The 26,578-nt window shown below is 43.0% G+C and overlaps 1 protein-coding gene across 1 annotated transcript in view; it reads left to right on the forward strand.

The window, feature by feature from the left end:
* Positions 1 to 26,578, forward strand: part of FGF2 (fibroblast growth factor 2) — a 73,346-nt gene that overhangs the window by 41,709 nt on the left and 5,059 nt on the right. Inside the window, exon 2 of the mRNA XM_040418421.1 lies at positions 5,780 to 5,883. Coding sequence (XP_040274355.1) covers positions 5,780 to 5,883 — 104 coding nt within the window. The remainder of the gene's footprint in view (positions 1 to 5,779; positions 5,884 to 26,578) is intronic.

Genomic DNA, 26,578 nt, shown 5'->3' on the forward strand with positions numbered 1-26,578 from the left:
TGCAAGGCACCAGTGCTAACCAATGACCCACCGTGCTGCCCCACTGAGCCTCCGTGCTGCCTAATATGCCAGTTTATTGTAATTAAAAAATGAGCGCAAAATAGAAGTCTCCATGTGGGACAATAAAAATGCAGGGAAAAAAAGCTAAAATAAAGTACTGTAAAAAATGTACAAGAAAAACTCAAAGCGCAAATTACTTTTGATGGAACCCATACAGACCTTATTATTGTATGGCATCTATACGTTTCCTTCATAGAGACAAGCTCTCAATGTTATAGTTTAAAGGGGTATTCCTATCTTGGACATTTGTGACATATCCACAGGACCCCCTGGGACCCACACCTCAGATACTGTGACTGGAGAGGTCCCCCTGCACGCATGGCTCTCTCCATTCACTTTCAGTGTGTACTAAACAATGCCTACTGACTGATAATCTTGCTGTTTTAACTGTGGGTTCAGGTAATTACTTTTGAGGTCAGATGATTCAACGCGTTTTTGTAAAGTTTTATATAGTTCACTTTTTCCATCTGATGCCTGTCTAACTTTCATGACCGGAATAACACTTTATAAGGCTCTTCACTGTAATGCTGAACACATAGACTATTAGTGGTTTCCTTTGGCTGCTGGCTGGAGTTGTGGGGGCAGGATCTGCAGCACGCAATTACAAGTTTTGGAACCAAATGAATAACAATACTACCGCAGGATACTGTAGCTGGGGGACTTACTCATCTGGGCCTCTTTAACCCCTGGAAAGCTGGCGTGACTAGTCCTCAGCTAATTAAATCCTCTTGTGCAGTTCATCCTTTGCCAGCTTGGAGGGTGATGAATAAGCATGTTTTTTTTTTTTTCATTTTTAATAAACTAAGTGGTATCTGAGGCCGCTTTCAGTGTTTGATCAGTGATTTCCATAAGTGATTGTGAGTGAAAACAGGTGCGGATGAAAAACACAGAAGAGGTGCAGATCTTTTCCTTATACCTTATGTCTGTGTAGCCTCCACACCTGGTTTTGGCTTACAATCACTGATAGAAATCACTGATCAAACACTGATTATGTGAAAGTGGCCTGAGTAAAGCAGTATCATGCTTATATTCATTATTACTTATTCCATTACACATAAATACTGACATGCTTTAAAAAGGGTTAACCCTTAAAAATGTTTGCTATAAAATTATCAAAAAAGGGTTTTAGATCCTGCACTGTGGTGTATGACTAGACCACACTAAAGTTTTGTCTACTTCCAGGATATTGCTTTCATTTTATGCAGCGCTGTGAAGTATTGCTATCATTTTATGCAGCGCTGTGCAGAGATTGTCATCATTCACACCAGTCTCCAAATTTCTTTTTTATTTATTATGAGCATGAACAATAGGGTAACACTGAATCACAAAAGGAAAATTTTGTGGAATGTTTCCAAGCCATGTCCTGAAACTTCTCTGTCCAGTCATACAGAATAAAAAAAAAGTGAATGTCGTACAATGGTACTAATAATAAGGGAAAAACATATGTTAGAACTAATAGCATACGATTTGTAAAAAAAAACACAATGCAGTTACACAACACAATGCAGAAGCACTCTGCAAACACAGAATATTTGTACAATACTCACTATATGAATAAATGTGTGCCCATCCACCACAGCAAGGTGACCTATTTAGGACAGGAACTTATGATAAATGCTACCTCTTTTGGTGCCAATGGAACTCAAAGTTGCATTGTATTAGATTTTTCAGCCATGTTGATATACACCCGCTCATTAGGATGTTCGCTCATTAGGATGTTTCTAACTTTGTGTAAAAATGTTACCAACACATCTAAAAAATACCCAACACGTTCTGAATATTTTAAATGAAATAAAATGGGAATCGCACTACATCTTGGGGACACTAGATGTAAAATCGTTGTATACAATAATTGAGAACAAAAAAGGGTGTGATGCTGTTAAATTGTGTCTGCAGAATCAGGGAGAGTTAGCACAAAACCAGATTGATTTTATTGGAGACTGCATCATGTTTATTTTAATGAAAAACTATTTTATATTTGAGGACAAATTTTATATGCAGCAGTGGGGTACTGCGATGGGGACGAGATTCGCACCGGGGGGTCAGTGGGAACATCAGGTTATCCACCCCAATGGCGAGCTCCGGGCGAATCCTGTGGAAAAGATTCATAGATGACGTGATATTTATTTGGGGGGGGGGGGAGATGAATTAAAAACATTTTTTAAGGAAATAAATAAAAATGAATTTTATCTGGAATTTACACCGGTATTTAATAATAGGGAAATTTATTTTTTAGATCTCACAATTTACATTGAGGAAGGCAAAATACAGACAAAAACATATAACAAACCGACGGATGTAAATAGTTTCATTTCATGGGTTAGTTGCCATCTTCCACAATGGTTGGAAAATATTCCAAAAAGTAAATTTATGAGGATCAGACGGAATTGTACAAAAAAGGAGGAGTATGAAGTAGAGGCAGACAGATTACAACAAAGATTTGAACAGAGAGGATATAATAAAGAAAAATTTATAAAACAAAAATGAATTGGTAGGGAAATTAAATAGACAGCATCTAATGAACAAAAAGATCAAAAAACAGGAGAATAATAACAAAGAGGGAGAATTCTTTGAGATACCGCATATCATCACGCAATATAATTGTCAGACAGGAATATTGAGGAAGATCATCAAAAAACATTGGGAGACTTTGAAAGAAGACAAAATAATAGGGGAATATATTCCAAATAACCCCATATTCATATATAGAAAGGCAAGAAATGTGGGCAGTCTAGTAGCTCCTACAAATAAATGTGTGAGCAAAAAAAGCGAGAACTAGACAGTAAGTGGGGGCAAAAGAGCAAGACCACAAGCAGGCTTTTTTCAATGTGGCATATGTGGGGTGTGCAAAAAATAAAAACTAAGTAGAAAACAACATATAAATATGCAAATAAAAAATGAAAAGATAGCAAACTTAGTTACATATAATATACGAGACCACATTACTTGCAGTAGCCAGGGGGTTATATATGCAATAATATGCCCATGTAAAAAAGTTAGATATAGGACGCACAAAAAGAACCCTAAGTAAGAGAATAGGGGAACATATTTATAACATCCGGAGAAAATATGAAGGTCATCCCCTCTCAAGACATTACAAAGAGAAACACCGGGGAAATAGCAATGGTACCACATTTAGTGGAATAGAGATAGTTAATAAAGACGAAAGAGGGGGGACGTCATCAAAAAAATATAAAACAGGGAAAGTAAGCAGCTCTCACCCACCGTCCACCTGCCTTGAGCACGGATGGCAACCTCCGGACTTGATTGCTGTGAAATATTCAAGACCAAGAAAAATCCAGCTTCCAAGATGCAAAAGGTGGAATCTTTATTGTGCGTTTAAAATCCAAATGCAAGACATCACAGGTTACAGTAACGCGTTTCAGACCGCAAGTAAATCAGGGTCCTTCATCATGACAATAAACTTGTGTACAAAACTCAGTTTAAAAAGGCTAATCCACACCTGCCACCCCAATCATTGAGTCACATGACCTGATTAGACTAACTCAGAGCATGTGTCAATCATGAAGGGAGGGGAGGGAGGAAAAGACACTTGGAATACACATGAAAAGATACACATGAAATATATAGAAAAACATAATAACAATGTTTAAAATTGGCAATGTGTAAAAAAGCGTCATCAAAAAAATGTCCCGAGCAGAGACCCGGATTTTTAATCTGAATACATTAGTACCATCAGGATTGAACTCAGAAATCAAACAGTTTGCCTTTGAATGAATGAATGCTAGAGTGCAGAAGATATGAGGGGGTTAAATGAAGGAGAAGAAATGGACCTATATAAGCAGCATTAGGAGACCGAATTAGTATCCCTGACGAAGAATAACGTTTTATTCTAAACGCGTTGAAGTAACTTTGGTCTTCCTGACCATCCGTAGCTCAAATCGTGACGTCTCACAGCGCTCCGTGTGAGCGCGAGCGAGTAAACATTTGAACTAGAGCTGTGCCACCGGCCGGGGCAAGCTCAGTAAAAGTAATAGGGTCTAGCCTCCCGAATCCCTTTCATGTTGATGTGAGAGCGAGAGAAAAAGCACGAACATACAGTCGAATAAACAAGAACCTAGAAACAGGTAATTACCAATCTGGAGTTGTATAGCTATTGTATATTGTGTTTTTAGGGCACTGACAGATAGTGAAGGTGGACAGGGAGTGCATTGCGCAGTACCATAGTACAAAATATACGTGAATAGCAGCGGCGGCAATACCGATGCGGTATCGCAGCGTTGGTGATTAGGAGGTGCAAGCGCCTGTGTAACAGAGAAAAATAAGGAATGTTTCTAACTTTGTTTCCTTGTAACCTTGTCTTTGCAGTGTGCATTTGGAGATGTTGCTGTCTCCATTTTAGTCATGCACTCCTGACCAGCCCATCTTTCCCACATGCTGATTTTAATTAGCATAATATAAAGCTAAAGCCTGTTCTCCCTATATTCATTTAAGGCAAGCTGACACCAGAAAAGGTAGCATACAGTGTGGGTTTAGTATATATGTGGAACCTGCCTTCCCTAAATTCATTGGAAGCCAGGTGGCACCAAAAGAGGTAGCATTTAGTGTAGGTTTCTGTTCAAAAGAGGTTGCCTTGATGTGGTGGACAGGCACAAATGATTTTGTTCCCAATACATTTGCTAAGTACCTCATGTTTATTTATAGAGTGAGTATAGCATTAGATAACATAGATTCCGTAGTCATATGTTTTGTGTAGGAGCTATCGCAGTAACGAAGTTGTGTCATAGTGTTGCATAAATTGAAGCCAGGAGTTCCAAATCTGTTTCAATTTGTTGGGGGTCAGCAAAATCTCTTCTGATCTAGAGATATGAGTGACCTTTTGTATCCAGTGGGAGAACGACAGGGCAGTTGTATTCTTCCAGTACGGGGGTATGATGGCTTTGGCGGTTACTATTAATGGTTCCTACAAAGATCTATTGGAGAATGAGATGGGAATTGAAATTTGGGCGAAAGCCCCAGGAGTATAAATGTTGGGGTTAGCGTCGGAGCCTTAGGGCATATTTTGGAGATAATTCCCTTGACAGTCAGTCAGAAAGGTTTAATCGCCTCCAACTCCCACCAAATACGAATACCTTAAGATCCAACATAACATAAAGTGACCACAGTGAATTTTTCTTAACCATAATGACAACAATTTGTGGCCACCAATTGATATTTCAGTGTCTTGCTGGTCATATTGGTTGTTTTAAGGGTCACTGAGCTTTCACATAACTTTGAAAATGAGGAGAGAGAAGTACTCACATAGCGATATCTCTACTCTCGCTGCAGGAGCCTGTCTTGATTCTGTCTCCTGCAGCAAGTAGAGCGTGCTTCTCTCTCCTCGTTCTAGTGACCCGAGGGGGTTATAGCACTCAGACCCCACTAATGAAAACCTTTCATTTGCCACTATGATACAGCAAAAGTTTTTTTTTTAAACTCAGTGACCCTTTAAACATTTTTTGAGATCTATTCTTACAATTATTAAATTTTTTACAAAACAGGTGGGTGCAACCAAGCTTTTTTCATTGGTACTGTTAAAATGCCTTTACTTTATATTGTGTGGTTCGGAGCAGGAGGCAGAAGAGATCAGGGCAGCGCCTCTCAAAAAAATAACTGCAACATTTTTACAGGTACATTTTTTGTTTCTGAGAAAAATGATGATGAGATTGATGATTGTAAAGAGGTTAATATACTATACACAATTTTATTTTGTTTGCAGTAAAGTTGCAGCTTCAAGCAGAAGAGCGAGGCGTTGTATCAATCAAGGGAATCAGCGCAAACCGATACCTTGCAATGAAAGAAGATGGAAGATTAATAGCACTGGTAAGTTCTTCACAGAAAGTGTACGATATGTGAATGGGTAAGAACCAATTTTTGGTAAATGTGTAAAGTCATAGCCATATGCTTTATTGGATCTCTTACATATGTCACTCTGATATTCTGTCGATTGGAATAAAGGGCATCTGTCAGCAAATTTGTACCTATGAAGCTGGCTGACCTGTTGCATGTGCACTTGGCAGCTGAAGGCATTGGTGCTGGTCCCATGTTCATACATGCAAATGAGCCTCTAGGAGGCTCTGCTCTCTCTGCAACTGCCATGCCCTTTCCACTTTGATTGACAGGACCAGGCAATGAAAACGTTATCACACCTGACCCTGTCAATCAAAGTGGAGAGGGCTCGGCAGTTGCAGAACCCCCATTACTCCTAGAGGCTCATTTGCATATATTCAAACATTTTTCTCAGCAATGCGGGCACATATGAACATGCGACCAACACAGATGCCTTCAGCTGCCAAACGCTCATGCAACAGGTCAGCCAGTTACAAATCTGCTGACAGATGCTCTTTTAATGTCTTTTCAGGGGTCTTCCCTCCTTAAAGTATGCCCCTATCTCACTACACCCTCCTCCTCTGGCTTGGAGAGCCCACTCGAGTGCTGGCCACCGCCGGGCCCATTATGGGAAGAGGCACTGATCTTAACAGTGCGCATGCACAAGCGGTGACCGGCGCTCGCGTGAGATCTCCAAGCCAGAGGAGGAGGGCGGGCCAGAGGACTGCAAGAGGAGTGGTTATCTGGGAACATAGCTGAGGGGCCTGGGCACTTGCGGCTTTAACTCCGCCCCTGGGTACTTTATAAAGTACTTTTTTCAGAATCTCTACGTGAGACAGAAACAAGAGAGGTACTACTTTAATGGGGGGGAAACGTTCTATAGAGTGGGTGACAGACTCCCTTTAAGCCTTGGACACATTTATGAAGCCATTTAAACCACAAAAGTGGAGTTAGAAAGTCAAAAAATTATGGTGCACACCCTATTTGAGCCATAATTTGCAATTTTTTGAGCTTATTGGCAGTTTTTTTTTTTTTAAAGGGGCAGGCTTGGCAGGAGATGTCGGAACCTCCATAGCCCATCCAATGAGTTTCTGGCACACAGCAGGCCAAGCATGCACCTAATTTATTAAGAGGCAGCTGCACACTGAACAGTAAGACAGGAGAAAAAAACGCCAATCTTGATAAATCTCACCCATTGTTTTTGGTCATTACGTCTCAACATTGGCTACACGCATTCATGTATGTAGAGTTTCAAATACAGAGCAGTAGTAGTCATACAGAACTTGATTCAATGATGCCAACACAGCAAATAAAGTGATCAAATACAAGACATGGCAAATTTTCCCACAGCTAAATCGAGAGGCTGACGTCTACATTTCAGTATCCGGGGCACAATAGTCACCTTGTTTCACGGTAAAAAGATGGCAGATTTACAGCATTTAAAGCTCTGCTTAAGTGTGAACGTTTAGAATAATGCTAATGAAAGGCAGTTCTGTGAGAGGTTTCTATATATTTTATATACCGTATAACTTTTTTTTCCCTCTGGAATGGTATAGTTCGTATACTGAGAAGTAAATAGACTGAACAAAAAATATATATTTTTTGATAGACAGTGCAATGAAATCCATAGCATTTGACCAAAATACAGTGGAGGAGGATACCATCTGTGGCTAATGTGGGCTGTAATGGGGGCATCTGTGGTTGGTGCATACTGTAAAGAGGGGCACTTGAGCCTGGCACACTAAGAAAGTAACCAGCAGGGTCAATAATAAGGTCAAAATAAAGTAACATTTATAATATGATACATTGATTGCATTTTCTTTTCCCACTGTGGGGGCAGACCCATTTAGTCAGTTTTCTGTAGATCACTAGACTTTGCCCAAAGAGTAGTTGGCATACTATAAGAATCTGCCTACTCCTGCCATGATACATTGTAACAAACAGCTGTATGAGGAAGATTAGGTCAGGATGGATTTTCAGCCCACAAACTGAAACAAATGTTTCAATGCATTGACGGAAAGCAGACATTTTTGAACAGGTGAAGAACTGAAACCCAAAGTCTACTGAAAAGTCATGAATAGGTTGTATTAACAGAATAGTAGACTGTTCATTGACAGCATGGAGGGGCAAATGCTGAGGAATCCAAAAACGTTATCAAACAGTTTGGAAATCTGTGAAAAAGAACTATGATTATTGAGACAACCAAACAGTTCTGCAGACATGGAAATATCCAAATAGGCAATATTGAGGGCACAAAACCGCTGAAAGATTCACTTTACAGGATCTGCTGCTAATGTCTTAGTGCCAGATACCACAAAACAGCTTCAGATGTCTTGTGAAGTCCATGCCTTAACGGGTCGCAGCTGTTTTGGTTCCACGAGGGGGACCTACACAATAAATTAGGCAGGTGCATTTACTGTTACAGCAAATTGGCATTTAACGGGAATCTGTCACCAGCGGCGCCCTAGCAAACTGCTTGCTTAGGCACATAGCTGTAGTTCTTCTGATTAAAACGCTGTTTTTTGTTTTTGATCTGAGGGTCTGCTCAGGAGTTATGATACTTTTTCTTAATATGCCTTTGGTGCAATAAGGGAGTTACCATTACTCTTGTTGCACCCAAGCTCCACTCCTTTCTTTGTCCCGCCCCTCTCTGGGTGCTTTGCCATTGGCTTGGGTGCAACAAGAGCAATGGTGACTTTACATATTAAGAAAATGCATCATAAATCAGGTGTGGATCATAAAAGGAGTGAATGCATTAAGGGCAGATACTACTTTTCCTAATTTATTTGAATCAACTCCTAATATTCATTCATTATAGTTCATTACAAGTGCAGTGACTAATTGAAACGAAATCTGTTTAGTACATGGCATATGATGTTAGATACTTTGTTTAAAGGGGTTCTCCGGGAATTAAGAAAATGAAAATACTTAAATATAACTTTATTATAAATATATTTCCAAATACCTTTCATTAGTTATAATGGCTCGTTTTGTCTAGGGAGCAATCATTAGGAGAAATAAAATGGCTGCCGTTCTATTAGTACACACAAAATCTGTCCTAATCACACAGCAGCACAAGTTACTTCAGAAGTTATAGAGCTGCCTCATCCTCCTCTCCGCTCTACTTGTCAGGGATTATGATCCTGAATACAGTTTAATATGATCTTAAGCTAAATCTCTGTAGCAATGGAGTTCTTGAGGAGACATGAAGTACAGAGAGGTCAGACAGGACAGACTGGAGACTGCATAAAAGTGCTGATGCTTATTAGCCACATCCCCACCCTCCTCTCTGTACTTCATGTCTCCTTATGATCTTCATTCCAAGAGTGATTTGGCTGAACACCTTATAATCTGTATTCAGGATCATAATCCCTGACAAGCAGAGCAGAGAGGAGCATGAGGCAGCTCTTTAGCTCAATGATGTGAAGTAACTTGTCCTCCTGTGTGATTAGGACAGGTTTTGTGTGTACTAATAGGACGACGGCCATTTTATTTCTCCTAATGATTGCCTCCCAAACAAAGAAAGCCATTATAAGTAATGAAAGATATTTGGCAATATATTTATAATAAAGTAATATTCAAGTATTTTCAGTAATTTTTATTTTCTTAATTCCAAGGAGAACCGCTTCAAGCAGTTTTTGGCACACGGCATCATGCTGTTGGCAAACTAATGCATTTTTTTGGGGATGTAACAAAGAATGCATCTATTTAGAAGTAAAGTATATTGTTATGGTGAAAAATAAGATTGTATCATGGAAATAAATCTGCAATCTGGACTTGTACAAGCAAAGATGGATCAACCTCATGCGCTGGCTGCAAGACTCAAGGGAGCTTACTTGAAGGCTTTCCCAGCATTTCCTGTAACTGCTAATACACTGATGCTGTGACCTGCTGTACATGACATGGTTTTCCATTTAAAAAATTTACATTATTAATATTTCCATCAAATGAAAGTCATATCCTCATTGTAATATATTATTTCAAGGGAATGTGTCACCAGTTTTATGCTGACCTATCCAAGGGCAGCATAAACTGGTGACATATACCTATAAACAACATTGGGGGGTGAGCTGGGAGATCAGGAATATGAGATCTCCACGGTGCGTGCCGTGCATAGAACCGCTATAAAGCTTGGTTTGCTCTGGAGCATTTCAGTACAGATTTTTAGCAAAACAACTGGGTCAATCCAAGTAAGTGACCAAGTGTTTTGTGTCAGTAGTTTATTCTGCCCTCAGATAGGTCACATTCCCTTTAAAAGCGTTATTCAGAACTGAAAAAAAATGATGACCTATCCTTAGGACAGGGCATTAATATCACATTGGTAGTCTGAGTCCTGGCATCCCTGCTGATCAGCTGATTGAATAGGCCATGGTGCTCCGCTGAGTGCTGTGCCTCCGCAATTAGTTACCAAACAGATCATATCTGTCTCATATTAAATCAAATATATTCAATCAAAAGTGAGAAGTATAGTTCATCCAATCATTTATGTACCCAGATACCAATCAGCAGCATGAGATTTCAGTCACAATGTGCCTTTTTCAAGTTGCATCTGGAGAAAAATGAGATCTAGTCTTGTCATTTAAGAGGTTTTCCCATGAAAAATATTCTACAGTTTCCAAACCAGCACCTGGATCTGAATACTTTTGTAATTGCATGTAATTAATAATTTGATATAGCCACTGAGCTAGTTAATAAAATGTATTTGTATAGCGCCACCTGCTGTTTGTTCTTAATGTAATTTCTCTGTCCACCTCACTGAGGTGGATTCACCTGCTCAGTTCTATCCTTCAACTGCCACCAGCCGTAGCAGACAGGACCACCCCTTCCTCCTGAGAAACAGCACACCTTAGTCGGCTAATTAGAATATAAGGCGCCCAAATCAACGGGGGACAACAGCAGACGAACGGGGGGGGGGGGGGGGGGGGCACTCTATAAGGTAAGACCCTAATTAGACTAGGGTTAAACAGATGAAAGGTCCTCTTTAAGCATTGGATAACCTCTTCAAAGGGCATCTGTCAGCAGATTTGCACCTATATTCATAGGTACAAATCTGCTGACAGATGCCTTTTAACATAATGGTACACTTTAAAGGGTTTCTGTCACGAGAATTAACCCTAATAAAATGGCTGACATTAGCAGGGATCTCAAGTCTCCCGGAGGTTCAGGGAGTCTCCCGCTATTAGATAGCAGCTCCCTGACACCACATGTGAAACAATATATCCCGGAAAGGTTTACTGATAGCAGAGCAGAGAGATAAGAGAAGTGACAGGACACAGAGTTTAGATTGCAGGTTGAATTAACCCTTTAGGGTCAAATTGGCTTCTCAAGGAGATATATATGTTAAAGGCATCCCTTCTTCTGTCTCATTCAGTAGCTATATAACTGTTGAGAGAGATGTATTTTTTTTAAATACATTTACACATTTAACCCTCCATTTTAATTATATTATTTACCCCAGTGTTAAATTCACACCCCCTGGATGCTTGTTTTTTTTCCTACAGTGGGGTAGATAATTACACACAGGGTTCTAAAGAATAAACTTACTGACTCAGACCAAGAGCCGACTCAGCGAGTCAGCAAGTGAATCGAAGCGCGTGCGCACAGTGCAAGAAGAAGCCGATGCCAGCAGTCTGCAACAGCGCATCAGGCTGAGCCTGTGCGCACGCGCTGGATCGCAAAGCGGGAGGGGAGGGAGGGAGAGGCGGCACTGAGGAGTAGAAGGCGGCGCTGGGCACGAACGGCGATGCGTGCGGCCGGGCACCATGCATCCACAGACCTCCCCTGCTTGGGCACCTTAATTCAATGATTGACAGGGTAGTAAAACCAGTTTTTCTGCAGAATAAAGCCACAAATAGCTTTTATAAGGCCACCTTAGAAATCAGAATGCTGCCTGGACATGAGCATATGTTTAGCTTACAGGGCTTATAGGTGGTGACAGAATCCCTTTAATCATATACATAAATATGATAATTTGGGGCAGGGTAATGAGCCCAGTCCTCCACACCATAGAACAAAGTGTGCAGATACTGCATATGTTTGGAAAATGTAATAAAAAGTTTGTGAAAGAAAAAAAAAGAAAACCTCCCTGAAATGAGAAGTGCACCTCCCTGAAATGAGTTTTTGCAGGTTGGGATGTCTGCATTAGTGATGTGCTAATGTCAGCAGACCCTAACTCTCCTATTCTTATGCTTATTGATGCTCGCCTTACTGCACAATTCTAACTTTGATGATATGCGAATTAGCCTCTAAGAGCTGGGGAAGGAAGGGGGGGGGGGGGGGGTCGCTGCTCCTGCTCCTAGAGGTTCTCCCACCTCAAATCTGAGTGTGGATACATATTACCGAGAGTTTTGCCTGATATTTGAGTGACCCCCTATCCAAGCTTTTTACTATATAGATAATTAACTGACCTGCCAAGATGTAAAGGGCTATCCAGGTCTGAATTCACATAAAGAAAAGTAAGATGTAAGCAAAATATAACTGCTACCCAACGCCACCTAGGGCTAACATGCTGTTACAATGTGTAAACCATATGGCGCTCTGTGGTTCCGTTAAGTACATGCCGCGAGGGGTCAGAGCTGTTTTGCTAAATACGACCCTTCTTCATTTTGTAGTGTGCCAGGCAGACTCTTCTCTGGCTCTTTCAGGTACCAGACCAACTGCGCCAGCTCTGTCAAGTACTGAAGTCCTCTGTGATCTCATTACAACAGGTCTGTTCTATACAAACCAGGCGGATAAGCAGGGGTGCACCACCCATGAGGCCAGGTCTCAGGCAGCACCAGGTCGGGGCAAGAGGGGGGCAGTGGAAGGGCCATGGGCAATGAGCACTTGGGTTCGTTCAAGAAATTGGCATTCGCCATTTCAGTTTTCGCCTCAGGCAGCAGAAAGGCTAGGTGCACCCCTGCGGATAAGTAAACGAAAAAAATACATTTATCATCACAAACAACGCCTAAATGAATTGTATAAAAATAAGATTACATATACTGTAGTTATATGTTTCCACAAAACCCTGGACAGTCCTTTGGAAAAGAAACCTTAGTCATAGGTCTTGACATACTGTACTATGCATAACACGGTAGCTGTGACATCTTCCCATGACACTGAGGTTGAGTCACCAGAAGTGGCAGGAAAGTGGGCAGATTTGGGCTGGATGTAAAGTTGTAAGGTGGATGGAGCGACGACTCCTGCTTGTATTAGGGTCAGGGCTTAAGAGTAATCCACGTCAATGATTTTCCTGGCCCCTGGATTATCAGCGATGCATTCAGTCCACACAGTAAATGTTTCCATGATGTGAGCTACAATTATGTACTGAATATAACAGATCTTATTTGGCAAAGAAATCCTGGGCCCATGATAACTGTGCATCTGAGACTTGGAATATATTGGATGTACAGTAACAGCTATTACTACTTCTTACCTCATTTGTGTTTTAAACAGGGGCTGTATTGTTTATATGCCAATGCGTCTTCCGCTAAGCATAGACAAAAACTAAAGTCTCCAGAGGGTGAATCCCATGGGGATTTTGGACAAAGAGAAAAAAGGTTGCCATCAACCCCAAATTGATCCCTGTGCAGGGTCACCCTTGAAATGGTTAAAACTTAAAGGGGTTCTGCAGTTTGCTTAAACTGATGATCTATCCTCTGGATAGATCATCAGCATCTGATCGGCGGGGGTCCGACACCTGGGACCCCCGCCGGTCAGCTGTTTGAGAAGGCAGCGGCGCTCCAGGAGCGCCGCGGCCTTCTCACTGTTTACCGCTGGCCGAGTGACGTCACGACTAGTATCAAAGGCCTGGGCGGGGCTAAGCTCCATTCAAGTGAACAGAGCATAGCCTCGCTCAGGCCAGTTGATACTAGTCGTGACGTCACTGGGCCTGCGGTAAACAGCGAGAAGGCCGCGGCACTACTGCCAGCGCCGCTGCCTTCTCAAACAGTTGATCGGCGGGGGATCCCGTGTCGGATCCCCGCCGATCAGATGCTGATGATCTATCCAGAGGATAGATCATCAGTTTAAACAAACTGCGGAACCCCTTTAACCTTTAATGTTTATATTATTAAAAGGATATGACAAGAGTAGTCCATTAAAACTATCAGTGTGCACCTTGTTTTTTGTGGCCCAATATCAATGAATGTAATGGTGGAGTGCGTTGTTGGCTCTCCCCCCTTGCTCCTTTCTTACACCCCTAAGTGGAGGAAGGAGAGGGAAGACACCAGGAGTGGAAGAGGTTTCTCTCCACACTGAGTATAACTGCTTTGAATGTGAATATTCAGCCTCTGGATTCCGCAAGCAGCTTTAAACTACACTACATCTAGTTTGCCAGAGCTGGGACTGAATGGTCGGAGTGTCGTCTTTCTCCCCTCTCCCTCTCCTTCCCCCACTTAGGGGTGTAAGAAAGGAGCAAGGGGAGAGAGCCAACAACGCACTCTACCATTACGTTCATTGACATTGGGCCACAAAAAATAGTTTTAGTTTTAATGGACTACACTTGTCGTATCCTTTTATAAATATAAACATTAAAGGTTACGTTTTAACCATTTAAAGGGTGACCCTGCACAGGGATCGATTTAGGGTTGATAGCCCTCTTTTTTCTCTTCCACTAGGCAAACACATGTTTTTACCAATGGGTTAGTACTCATTAGGTACACATTGCCCTCCAATCCTCTTGGCATGTAAGAAATTATTGCTAGAGACAGCTGATTTAGGGCTGACATTTTGCTTATCAGCTCTCCGGCCAGACTTCTTTGGATCTGACATTGCCGGATGCTACCGGAACGCCCGCCGGCCCCATTGACTATAATTGGGTCGGACAGAGATTCGGCTGCTACCTGGCAAATATGCCAGGATTGGGCTGGACAAAAACCACTGAACGCAACGGTTTTAGTCAGGCAGATTCCCGGCATTCTATGCTGGAACAGCCTGTGCCGTGCCGCAATTGTGAAAGAAGCCTAAATTGCACCATTACTCGTGTGTTAAAAAAGGCATGTTCATATCATAATGTAGTGGCAATTCGAAATCACTGTTGTCTATGCCACTAGTGGTAAGCACAGGCTACACAAAGGATTGGAGTCTAAATAATAGGTTGGTCTACTGAGGTGCCAACTGCAGTCCCTATGTCCCTCAGTTTTGCCCCCCAACCCATTAGATGCCACGCAATAACAGCTGTGGCATGTAAGTGGTTAGATGAAGGGAGGGTCCCTCAGCTCTGAGCAGCTTCCATGGCAGCAGAGGCCTCACTGAAAGCTCCCTTGCCTGTCATTCTAGTACTATACAGCTCTGCTGAAGGCAGAACCTAATGGGAAGCTACAATAGGCACAACACACAGAAGTATTGCAGTGTATTATACAACTGATCTAACAATCACGAGTTCAACACAAACATCGTTTTTTTTTAATCCTTTCAAAATGTATAATACAAAAAAAAGCTATTGGTATTGCTACATACAAAAATGTACAAAATATTACAATCTCATGTTATTTATCCAAGCATACAAAGCTAAAAAAAATACTAGAACTGATATTTTCACCTCGCCTCCTGAATAAAATGAAATAACAAAAGATCAAAAAGTAACATGTTACAAATTAAAATTTCAGCTCATCCTGCAAAAAGAAAAAAAAAATAAGGCTACTTTCACACTAGCAGCACGGACCTCCGGCAGACTGTTCCGTCGGGTGAACAGCTTGTCGGATCCGTCCTGCCGCTAGTGAACGTGTGCCCCCGGAATGCCGCTGCGTCCACATTTACTATAATGGGGGCGGGGCGGAGTTCCGGCAGAGGAACGGCAGCGCACGACGAGAGGCTGCTGGAATAAATTAGTCAATGGGGACGGAGCGGCAGACCGGGGGCACACGTTCACTAGCGGCAGTACGGATCCGACAGGCTGTTCACCCGACGTAACAGCCTGCCGGAGGTCCCTGCCGCTAGTGTGAAAGTAGCTTACGGTAAGTCCTCACAATGCCGAGTCTAAATAAAAATGTTATGGCTCTCAGAATATGGTGACAATCCAAGCAAATGGTGCCCATGTAATATAAGAATGACTTTTGCCCCAGGAAGAAGCTCAGTTTTTTTTAGCAGCTCTGATTAATAAAAGGGATCCTGAGACCTTACAGATATGTTTCTAACCAACTACGGTAGTTTTGACAACTGAAAAAGCATTAAAAAATTATTACTTTTTGCTTCACATCCAAGTGATCTACCATACTTCCAAGTTTCTAATACACAATTAAATGTGTAATATTAATTAGTATAACAATGGAATTTGTAAAAATGTATTTATTATTGAGATATCCTATTTTTCATTTTCTAACACCGTCCCTTAGCCCCCACACTCCAAAAAAAACCTCTTAGGCCTCATGCACACGGCCATTGTTTTGGTCCGCATCTGAGCCGCAGTTTTGGCGGCTCGGATGCGGACCCATTCACTTCAATGGGGCCGCAAAAGATGCAGATAGCACTCCGTGGGCTGTCCGCATCCGCTGCTCCGTTCCGTGGCCCCGCAAAAAAAATATAACCTGTCCTATTCTTGTCCGCGCGTTGCAGACAAAAATAGGCAGTTATATTAAAGGCTGGCCGTTCCCCAAATTGCGGAACGCGCACGGACGCCATCCGTGTTTTGCGGACCGCAAAACACACAACAGTCGTGTGCATGTAGTCTAACACAAAGCAAATTAAGAATTCGTACAATCTGTCCATAATTTTCTGTGTAATATTGTAACATCCCAAAGTTATGTTACAAAACTCTTTAACCCCGCTACAACCTGTTAAGTGTATCTGCATTGTCATCCTGTGTAATTTAACATCACATCCTCACTAATGTGCATTGAAACCCTTGTTAAATGTATTTGCTGTAATTTCCATGTTCACCAGCAGGTGGCATCAATGTGTTTACCAGGGACTTAGTTCAGTTTAGCATTTCTAGACTGGAATAGTACATTCCAGTTTAGCTCCCCCTCTTTGAGGAGGTGTGGAATGTTCCCACATCCTGCCTCATGGGTGGGGAAGGAAGTTCAGTTAGTGGGCCAGCAACCCCGGCTCGGGGAAGGCTGTGCGAGTAGGAGCTCCCAGTTCTAGGGATCCAAGCCAGTCTCTTCTGAGACAAAAGATCATCATTCCCAGCCTGAGCCTTCAGCCTCAGCTGGTGGAAAGCAAGCAGCCACCTCCAGAACTCCAGGAAGAACCATACCCTGTGAGCACAACTGTGAGTACCGTCCAGAGACCAGGAGAAGCCAAATTCCTCCTCAGCTAGTCAGTCCCCAATACAACAGAAGACAGATAGCGCAGAAGATAGTAATTCCTGCCATATTACAGAGCCAGTAGCAGACGACTTATCCTGCAAGAGAGCTCCAGGAACATGATAGAAGCAGAAAAGATAGATTCCTGCTGAACAAAAACTATAGACTATTATACTCATATCCTGACCCACTGCATAATTGGCGTCCGTGTAACTGCACCCACGGTCCGGCTCATTGCAATATGTACGCCAAAAGAAATGACATTAGTCAAATAAACAAAAGTAACAACAACTGTGCACGCAAGATTTACCAGAGATGTGTGGAAATGTTCTTGTTCTATGAGAAATCATTGCTGCTCTTTATTTATAGTCAGTAACACGGCAATATAATTACTACTTCACACAAAAATTCCTTGTAAAATCTTAAAATGCTATTCTATCCAAAAATGTGTACTTACAGTGAATTAACTGTCCTTATTCTAAAGAATTGAATTTCTCAGACATTAAAGAGGTTGTCTCACTTCAGCACGTGGCATTTATCATGTAGAGAAAGTTAATACAAGGCACTTACTAATGTATTGTGAATGTCCATATTGCTTCCTTTGCTGGCTGAATTCATTTTTCCACCATATTATACACTGCTCATTTCCATGGTTACAACCACCGTGCAATCCATCAGTCGTGCTTGCACACTATAGTAAAAAGTGCCAACATCTCGGATGGCGGGGACCATGGGGACTGTACATAGGCTGGTGCTTTTTTTCTATTGTGTGTAACCACGGCCACCACTGCTGGATTGCCTTGTATTAACGTTCTCTACATGATAAATGCTATTTGCTGACATGACCCAACCCATTTAAAGAGGAACTGTCACTACAAATACCCTATCTGTATAACTTAAAAATTATTAGCTGTCACCAAAAGCAATCTTTTTCAATTTAAATTCTTGGTAAGGAGATTGTGGTATGTCCAGTGTCTTAACACAAAAATGCTAGGCACCTCCAGCATGATATAATAAATAAATACGCGGATGTACATGGCGACAGAAAAATGAGAAAAAAATAGAGAACATAACAGCACTCTCAAGGCACTAAATTCAAAATCTATATATAAACTAATACCACATTTGATATGATAAAAATGAGGTTCTTTGCAAATATATTTTGATCAAAAAATATCTGTGCCCACCCACCACAGCAAGGTGACCTCAATCCAGGCAGGAACCTACTGTATTTAATACCTATCTCTACGCTAGTGGGCATCTAAATTCAGTAGAGCAGATCCTACACATATATGTTGTTACCACAATTGTTACCTCTGTGTGCCATCAGACATCCAATGAGAGAAAGAGCAAACTTAGCTATATGTATCACACTTGTGCAATGGATGGGATAATAGAAGCGCATTCAGACTTGGAGGTGGCCGCAAAAGGTTTTTCTGACCCATTTTCACCATGTAAACATATGGACTCTGGTTTGTTTCCATGCTGTATGTAACACTTCCTGTTGCTTTATCCAGCCAAACTCATGATGCACTTGTAGTTTTCATTGGTACTATTTTGGGGTACATAACATTTTTTATTCTGTTCTTCTGACATTTCTAGTATAGTGGCACTTAAGAGGAGTTATCTCCCAGAATCATCTATGCACTGAATAGGTCAGGACATAGGGATGGGGGGGGGGGGGGGGGGGGGATCCCCGTTAGGTTCAGAGGGAGCGTGTGATATCACGCCACAGCTTCCACACTCTGAGAAATCTGTCATGTGTTCTACTGATCCAACTGGACATTTCCTCGAATTGGCAAATCTGATCAGTTTTGCTAGCCCATTTCTGCACTGAAGGGAGGCTCACATCCAGCCAGTGCAAGGGGATTAATGATCTTGCGACTGCTAATAAATGTGTAATAATATCCTTCTTAGAAGGTTTATATAGCTTATTAGGTCTTGCCAGGACTAACATATCCAGTGAGACCTGAAAGTCTGGGCATGTAAGTTTCCGTAACACATCCTGTACTCCGTCCCAAAAGGGGCGTATCACAGGGCAATGCAACCAAATATGTACCCACATCACCTCCGCATCTCCAACAGTGTGACAAGTCAGATAAACAACTTTTTAACACTTTTAACTCCCTTCTCCGTCCCCCAGCGCCCCCACCCTCTCCTCTCATCTCAGCTGAAGACTTTGCCAAATACTTCAAACAAAAGATAGTCAACATCAGAGAAAGCTTCAGTACACAGTCCCCACGGACCCCCTGCACAACTGCTCGGTCCTCTTCTCCCAAAACCCGCTTCTCCACCATTACAGAAGAAAAACTCTCCACTCTACTCTCCAGATCTCATCTGACCACCTGCGCACTTGACCCAATCCCATCCCACCTCATCCCTAACCTCACCACAGTGTTTATCCCTGCCCTAACTCATCTCTTCAACCTATCACTAACCTCTGGTGTCTTCCCCTCTGCTTTCAAACATGCTACTATTACACCCATCCTCAAAAAGCCTTCACTTGACCCATCTGCTTTGTCCAGTTATCGCCCCATATCACTTCTTCCGTATGCCTCAAAGCTACTTGAACAACATGTCCATTCATAACTGTCCTCTCACCTCTCCTCTTGCTCCCTCTTTGACCGCCTACAATCTGGCTTCCGACCCCACCACTCAACTGAGACTGCCCTTATCAAAGTCACCAATGACCTACTAACAGCCAAAACCAAGAAACAATACTCTGTCCTCCTTCTCCTTGACCTATCCTCTGCCTTCGACACTGTTGACCACTCCCTTCTGTTGCAAACTCTCTCATCTCTTGGCATCACTGACCTGGCCCTCTCCTGGATCACATCATACCTCACAGAACGGACATTTTGTGTCTTCCACTCCCGCACCACCTCCTCGTCTCATTCCCTCTCTGTTGGTGTCCCGCAAGGCTCTGTCCTAGGACCCCTGTCTTCTCTACACTTTTGGCCTGGGACAGCTTATAGAGTCCCATGGCTTTTAGTATCACTCCTATGCTGATGACACACAAATAACAAAAGATCTGGTCCAGACATCACCACTTTACTATCAAGAATCCCACAATGTCTATCTTCTATATCATCCTTCTTCACCTTTCGCTATCTAAAACTTAACATGGATAAAACAGAATTCATCATCTTTCCCCCATCTTGCTCAACCCCCCCAACAGACCTATCTATCACGATCAATGGCTGCACACTATCCCTGGTCAACCAAGTCCGCTGCCTTGGAGTGACCTTGGATTCTGCCCTTTCCTTCCGACCGCACATCCAAGCCCTTTCCACCACCTGCCGCCTCCAACTCAAAAACATCTCCAGGATCCGCGCTTTCCTTAACTTTGAATCTGCGAAAATGCTTGTACATGCCCTCATTATCTCCCGCCTGGACTACTGCAACACTCTCCTCTGTGGCCTTCCATCCAGCACTCTCACACCCCTCCAATCTATCCTCAACTCTGCTGCCCGACTAATTCACCTCTCACCCTATTACTCCTCTGCCTCTCCCCTCTGCCAATCCCTTCACTGGCTCCCCATTGCCCAGCGAATTCACTTCAAAGTACTAACAAATAAATACAAGGCCGTCCATAACCTGTCTCCTCCCTACATCTCTGAGCTACTTTCCCGATACATCCCCACAGGCACTTTCCGATCCTCACAAGACCTCCTTCTCTCCTCTCCTCTTATCACCTCTTCCCACAATTGCCTCCAAAATTCTACCGCGCATCCCCCATACTCTGGAACTCGCTACCCCAACATATCAGACTCTCACCTAGAGTAGAATCCTGAAAAGAAACCTGAAAACCCACAGACAAGCCTACAACCAGTGACCCTGCTGCCTCTATACCGCCATGACCAACTTCATCCGCACCTACTGTGTCCTTCTCCCATACCATGTAGATTGTAAGCCTCACGGGCAGGGCCCTCTCTCCTTCTGTACCAGTCTGTAACTCGTCTTGTTTATGATTAGTGCAATTGTCTGTATTATGTATGTGCACCCCTTATCATATATACAGCGCTATGGAATGAATGGCGCTTTAATAATAAACAAATAATAATAATAACCCTCTCCTATACAGCAATTCGGGAGTTCTATACCATCTATAGAGTAGTTTGTAATGACCTTCCTGGATGCGAATGCAAGGTGAAAAGCCATGTGATGATGCCAACACTGCCTTCGTCTCCTTGTCTGACAGCACTAAGCCCAGTTCTTTCTCCCCCTCCACCAGGAAAGGAGGTTTAACCTCTTCCCTGACCTCCCAACAGTGAATATAGAGCAGAGACTTTCTTGTGTTTCAGAATCGGGGAGGCAGTAAGCTTTTCAAAGGGGGTTAATGTAGTTCATATTTCCTCAAGGCACTGCGGCAGACCGTTTGAAAGTGAGACTGGTATAGAAAGAAGGAAGAAGATTGTCTGAGAGAAGCAGGGAGGGCTAGAAGAGGTGGAAACTTTCGTTCCTGAAAGAATTCCCCTAAAGTAGTAGAGGCAAAAAAGTTCCATAGTTCCCAGCTGGAGTTCCCATAAGGTCTGGAAGTATTCTGGCCGGCATTAGCGGGGAAGGCCCCTGAATAAGTGTGCTACGTACTTTGGACCATGTCTCCCACAGTCCAATGAACAGAGGATCACAATCCTCTGAGTCTGTAAGGTGCCAGTTTGGAAGCCAAAGGCGTCAGAGGAGGGAGGGGCCTGTAACATGTTCCGCTAATCTGGCTACATCAATCTGTCTCTTTGGATCCACCAATTCTAGCCATCTGTTTAATTGTATAGCCTGATATTACATATAGACATCTGGTACCCCCAATCCTCCCTCTTTTCTGTGCCTAACCAATACATTATAGGGGATTCTGGCCCTCTTCCTCTTCCACAAATAACCCAAGAAGGCCCGTTTTATGTCTGCAAAAAATCTAGAGGGTAAAGCAATTGGGACCATCTGGAGTGTATACATGAGCTTGGGGAAAACGTAAGCCTTCAGTACATTCTTACGTCCCACCCAGGATAGGAAAGGGATGTCATATTTTCATAGTAGTCCTTTCACACTTTCCAATAGGGGAGCATAATTAACCATGTAAAGCTCTCGCAAGTGACTGGGGAATTTGATTCCTAGGTATGTCAGGGGTCCCTTCGATAGTGAAAAAGGTGAAATGGTACACGTGTAGTTTCCTCCTTAGAAAGTGTAATATTTATTAATTCCAACTTTGAGAGGTGAACTTCAAAGTTAGAATGTGTGCTAAAAGCTTTAAGTTTGTTGTTCAAAGCCAGTAGCCCCGTCTCCGGATTGGTGACAAGAAATAGCAGATCATCAGTAAACGCTGTGCACTTAAGGTCCCTCTCGCCATATTGGATGCCCGTAATTAAGGGTTCCTGGTGAATTGATTGTATCAGCATTTCTGCCACCAAAACAAACAGAGAGGGGGATAGGGGGCATCCCTGTCTTTTTTCCATTTTAGATATCAAAGACCGGGAACATTGTCCCATTTATCCGCAGCCTGGCATGCGATTGTCCATATAGCGAAAAAAAATCGCTTGAATAAATGTGTCGGGGATGTCAAATTGATGAAGTGCCATCCTCATAAATGCCTAATTGACCCTGTTAAATGCTTTTTCAGCATCGATACTCAAAAACACTAAGGGAAGTTTAATATGGTGCGCCTCATAAATGGAGTGAAATATATACGATGGGCGTTTTCCCGACCCTCTCTACCTCTCACAAATCCCAATTGCTCACACCCTATGAGCAGCGGCAGGACAGAACCCAATCTATTTTAGCCCATATTTAAAAGTCAATATTTAAAAGGGAGATGGGTCTGTAGCTTCTACAGCACAATGGGTCTTTTCCTTCCTTAGGTATAGGTATGACAACGATTGTGGATTACTGCTCTCACCTCTTCCTGGGTAACTTGTCTAATCAAATGGGCTCCCATCTCTGATGAGAGAAGGCAGGTTAAGGGATTTTAAGAACTGTGTCGTTTGGTCTATTCTGTTAAAGGGTTTGTCCTGCCCTACTCCCTTATTAAGGCTGTATAGGGCAGAGTAAAACTCTTGTAAGTAATAAAGACCTGCAGTTCCTGATAGCAATGGACATGTTGTGTTAGACAACTGTTCACATGGTGCAGTACTGCGTGTGGCCTTTGTTTTTGTGGCGCTGTGCTGGTGGGTTGCAGAAATCTTAAAGTTGGCTGGATCGTCATCTTGCCTTGTGGCTTGACTGTCTGGGGAGATTTATGCTTAGCAACTTTGCTCCATGGGTTCAGGCGAGGGAAGGCGGGCAATTGGGTGGTGAGTGTCAGCGGCAGCCAGGAAGGAACCTCCATCGGTGGCAAATCTAGCGCTGGCCATGCTTTCTCCAGGTCCTCTGGGGTGTGAATGACGATACGTCTGCTCCGTTTAAGGATGGAGAGGCCGAAAGGAAAGAGCCAGGTACATGGGATCTTTGCGGCTTGGAAAGCCTCCAGTAGCGGTCTCAGGGGGTGGCTTTTGGCTAGTGTAGATGGAACTATGTCCTGATAAATCGCTAGTTCTGCCCCCTCGTATGTTATTTGGTTTCTTTCTCTGGCTGCAGTCAGAATACGCGCTGTGTCCACATAAGACAGTAGGCCGCAAACTACATCCCGCAGTCTCTCCGCGGGTTTTGGCATCGGTCTCAATGCCTGGTGAATACGTTCAATTATAATTGACTGAGCCCCCTCCTGGCCTACCAGGTTGGCGAACACTTCCATCGCTACCCTGTGTAAGGCTTCTGTGGCCCATGTTTTCGGGAGACCTTTGATACGGATGTTTTGTCTCCTGCTCCGGTTCTCCTGGTCTTCAATCAGAGTTAAGGCTCTGTTTATTTCATCAGTGTGGGTCACCACATGTCCTGCCAGGGCTGTGGAGTACGCCACAATCTCCATGGCCGTGTTCTCCAGACTCTCCACCCGGTGGCCCAGTTGTATAAGCTCCGACTTAATGTCCGATAGTTCACCGGTCTTAGTGCCTGCTCCAGAGCTTTAGTGAGGAAGGCCTTGGAGATGTTGGTGCTATCCGATCCCTCCTCCTCCTCTATCCCCGTCTCTGAGTCTTCAGCTGCAGTTGCCAAGGCCATTGATCCCGCGGCCATCTAGGATCCACCTCCTTGTGTCTGCACTCCTTTCTGATTTGAAGAATCTCTACATATCTTGTTGACCTTTGTGGGGTCTAGGGGTGTCTAGGGAGTCGGCACCTCTCTCTCTCTCCCATATTTGACCATGACGGGTCTGGTCACTTGCTTTTTTTTCGGGTCTATAGTGCTCAGGTACAGAGGAGCTGTGGCCCAACGCTGCCATCTTCTCCAGTGGCCAGGCTCCGCCCCCGATTTTTATTTTTAATAAAACTTTTACTACTTATTACTCCCACAAGGAGACTTTGACATGCGATCCTTCCATAATACACTGAACTACATGTAGTACAGTGTATTATGCTGCCAGTAGGAAACTGACAGGAAATCTATTAGGCCTTGCCTCTGGCACAGCCTAATAGGCATGCACTAAAAGACAGACAAGGGGGCCCCACAATCGTGTTGGTACTGATGGGTGATAGAGGAAGCCCGAGCTCCCACGGTCAATAGCATGGTTAAACGGTTTGGATCGGTTCTTCTGCCAATTCAGGTCATTAGAGCAGGGCTCCTTAGAATATTCATAACTTTTTTGTTTGTCCATGTAGCTGTATGACCACTATAGCTTATAGTTTTTAACTTGTATTAACTGACGGCCATCAGAGCGCCGGAGCCCTAGCACACAACAGTTCGGGTGTACTTCTCTTGATATAGGCATCTCTTTATTAAGCTCGAGCTGATGTTAAGTTTCAGGACACGGCTCTTTAGGCAGGGTGTGCATTAGATGTGGCATTTTACTGTTTAGCCACAGTATACTGACCGCAAGAGAGTGGATGTTTGAGAGGCTGGCCTGAGCACTGAACTGTATGAGGGCATGTGTGTGTCCACATACACTGAATAAACGCTACACGCTGTAGAGTAATCTGGATGAGTGATGCTACAGATAAGTGGCTCCAGGCATAGCGGTGTAGGGTATATAAGTGTGGAGCACTGGTCTGAACCATAGACCATACGTTTATTGCCTAGTACAGTCAGTGCGGCTAACATAACACAGCCCCATCCAGCCAATAACCAGCTGATGCAGCTACATTGGTCAGTACAATCCAAAAGGTTCACTTGCAGCACACCAGTGTCCATTAAAAGTTTGGACCGTGTCCTGTTATCCTGCTTGCAGTTGATTAGCAGCTACTTGCTAGCAAGTCAGGAATTTAGTCCAGACTTGTAACAGTGCAGAAGGTTATTGTATAGTCCCTTTCTGTACTTCTCAAGTCTGGTTGCCTGGTGGTCACAGACTGTGACATATAGGCCCTTTGCCCCCTTTTAAACAGACTTTATTAAAGTTTTTCTTTTAACGTTCATCAGGCTGTGATAACATTACAAACAACTAAACCTTCTCTGTAGTCTCATCCAGCAGTCAGGGGTGCACCACTAATGAGGCCAGGTGAAGCGATCGCCTCAGGCAGCAGCAGGTTGGGGCAAGAGGGGGTCAGCAGAAAGTCCATGGGCAATGAGCTCTTTCATTGTGGCAAAGGGGTTAGGTTTCAGGCAGCAGAAAGGCTAGGTGCACCCCTGCCAGCAGTTATGTGCTATTCCCCAGATTCTTGATAACCCACCCGAGAGCACTGCAAAACACCTGGTGAAAGGTCGGTGGTTCTCTTATAGAAATCATAGTCAGTATTAGGGAGATGGAGGGAAGGGGGACAAACGCATTCAGGTTATACCATTGAAAGGAAGATCCTCACTTCTGAATGCCCACCGTTCAGAGACAAGATGTCTTAAAGAGCACACATCAGCTGGATGTGTATTATATTAAATCAGACATATTGCCTGTTAGGGTTAACTCTGCTGATGTTTCTTGTGAAAATCACTTGTGCTGTTCCTGAGAAAAAAAAAAAAAAAAACTTTTATTCTTTATGCTGCTGGTGGTCCTCACTGGTGTTGCAGTGATGACATCACATACATCTTTCACATAACCACTTCAGCATTCATGTGCCACATACAGTGCCTTGAAAAAAAAAAAAATATAACATACCCCATGAACATTTACATATTTTTTTTACGTTACACCCACAAAATTAAATGTATTTTTTTGGGCATTTTATGTGATAGAATGAAAACCAACAAAAGATAATGGGTCACTTGAAGTACAAAAATGCATGTAAATCCACAGTAATCACAAAATAACATAATTTTTATTGAAAATCACAGAGACATGATTGACACAAATCACAATAAACAATTAACGCAAGCCACAATACATTTAAAATATTAAAAACCAAGAGGACCGATGGTGGGCTGTCGTGTATATTTCAAAAGCTAAGGTGAAATGTGCGTTGGGGAGCGGACTGGTGGTGGTCGTGTGCGGTGTACAAGCTTGGTTGGTTAGTATT

The sequence above is a fragment of the Bufo bufo genome, chromosome 2, assembly GCF_905171765.1.
Source record: "Bufo bufo chromosome 2, aBufBuf1.1, whole genome shotgun sequence".
Taxonomy (NCBI): domain Eukaryota; kingdom Metazoa; phylum Chordata; class Amphibia; order Anura; family Bufonidae; genus Bufo; species Bufo bufo.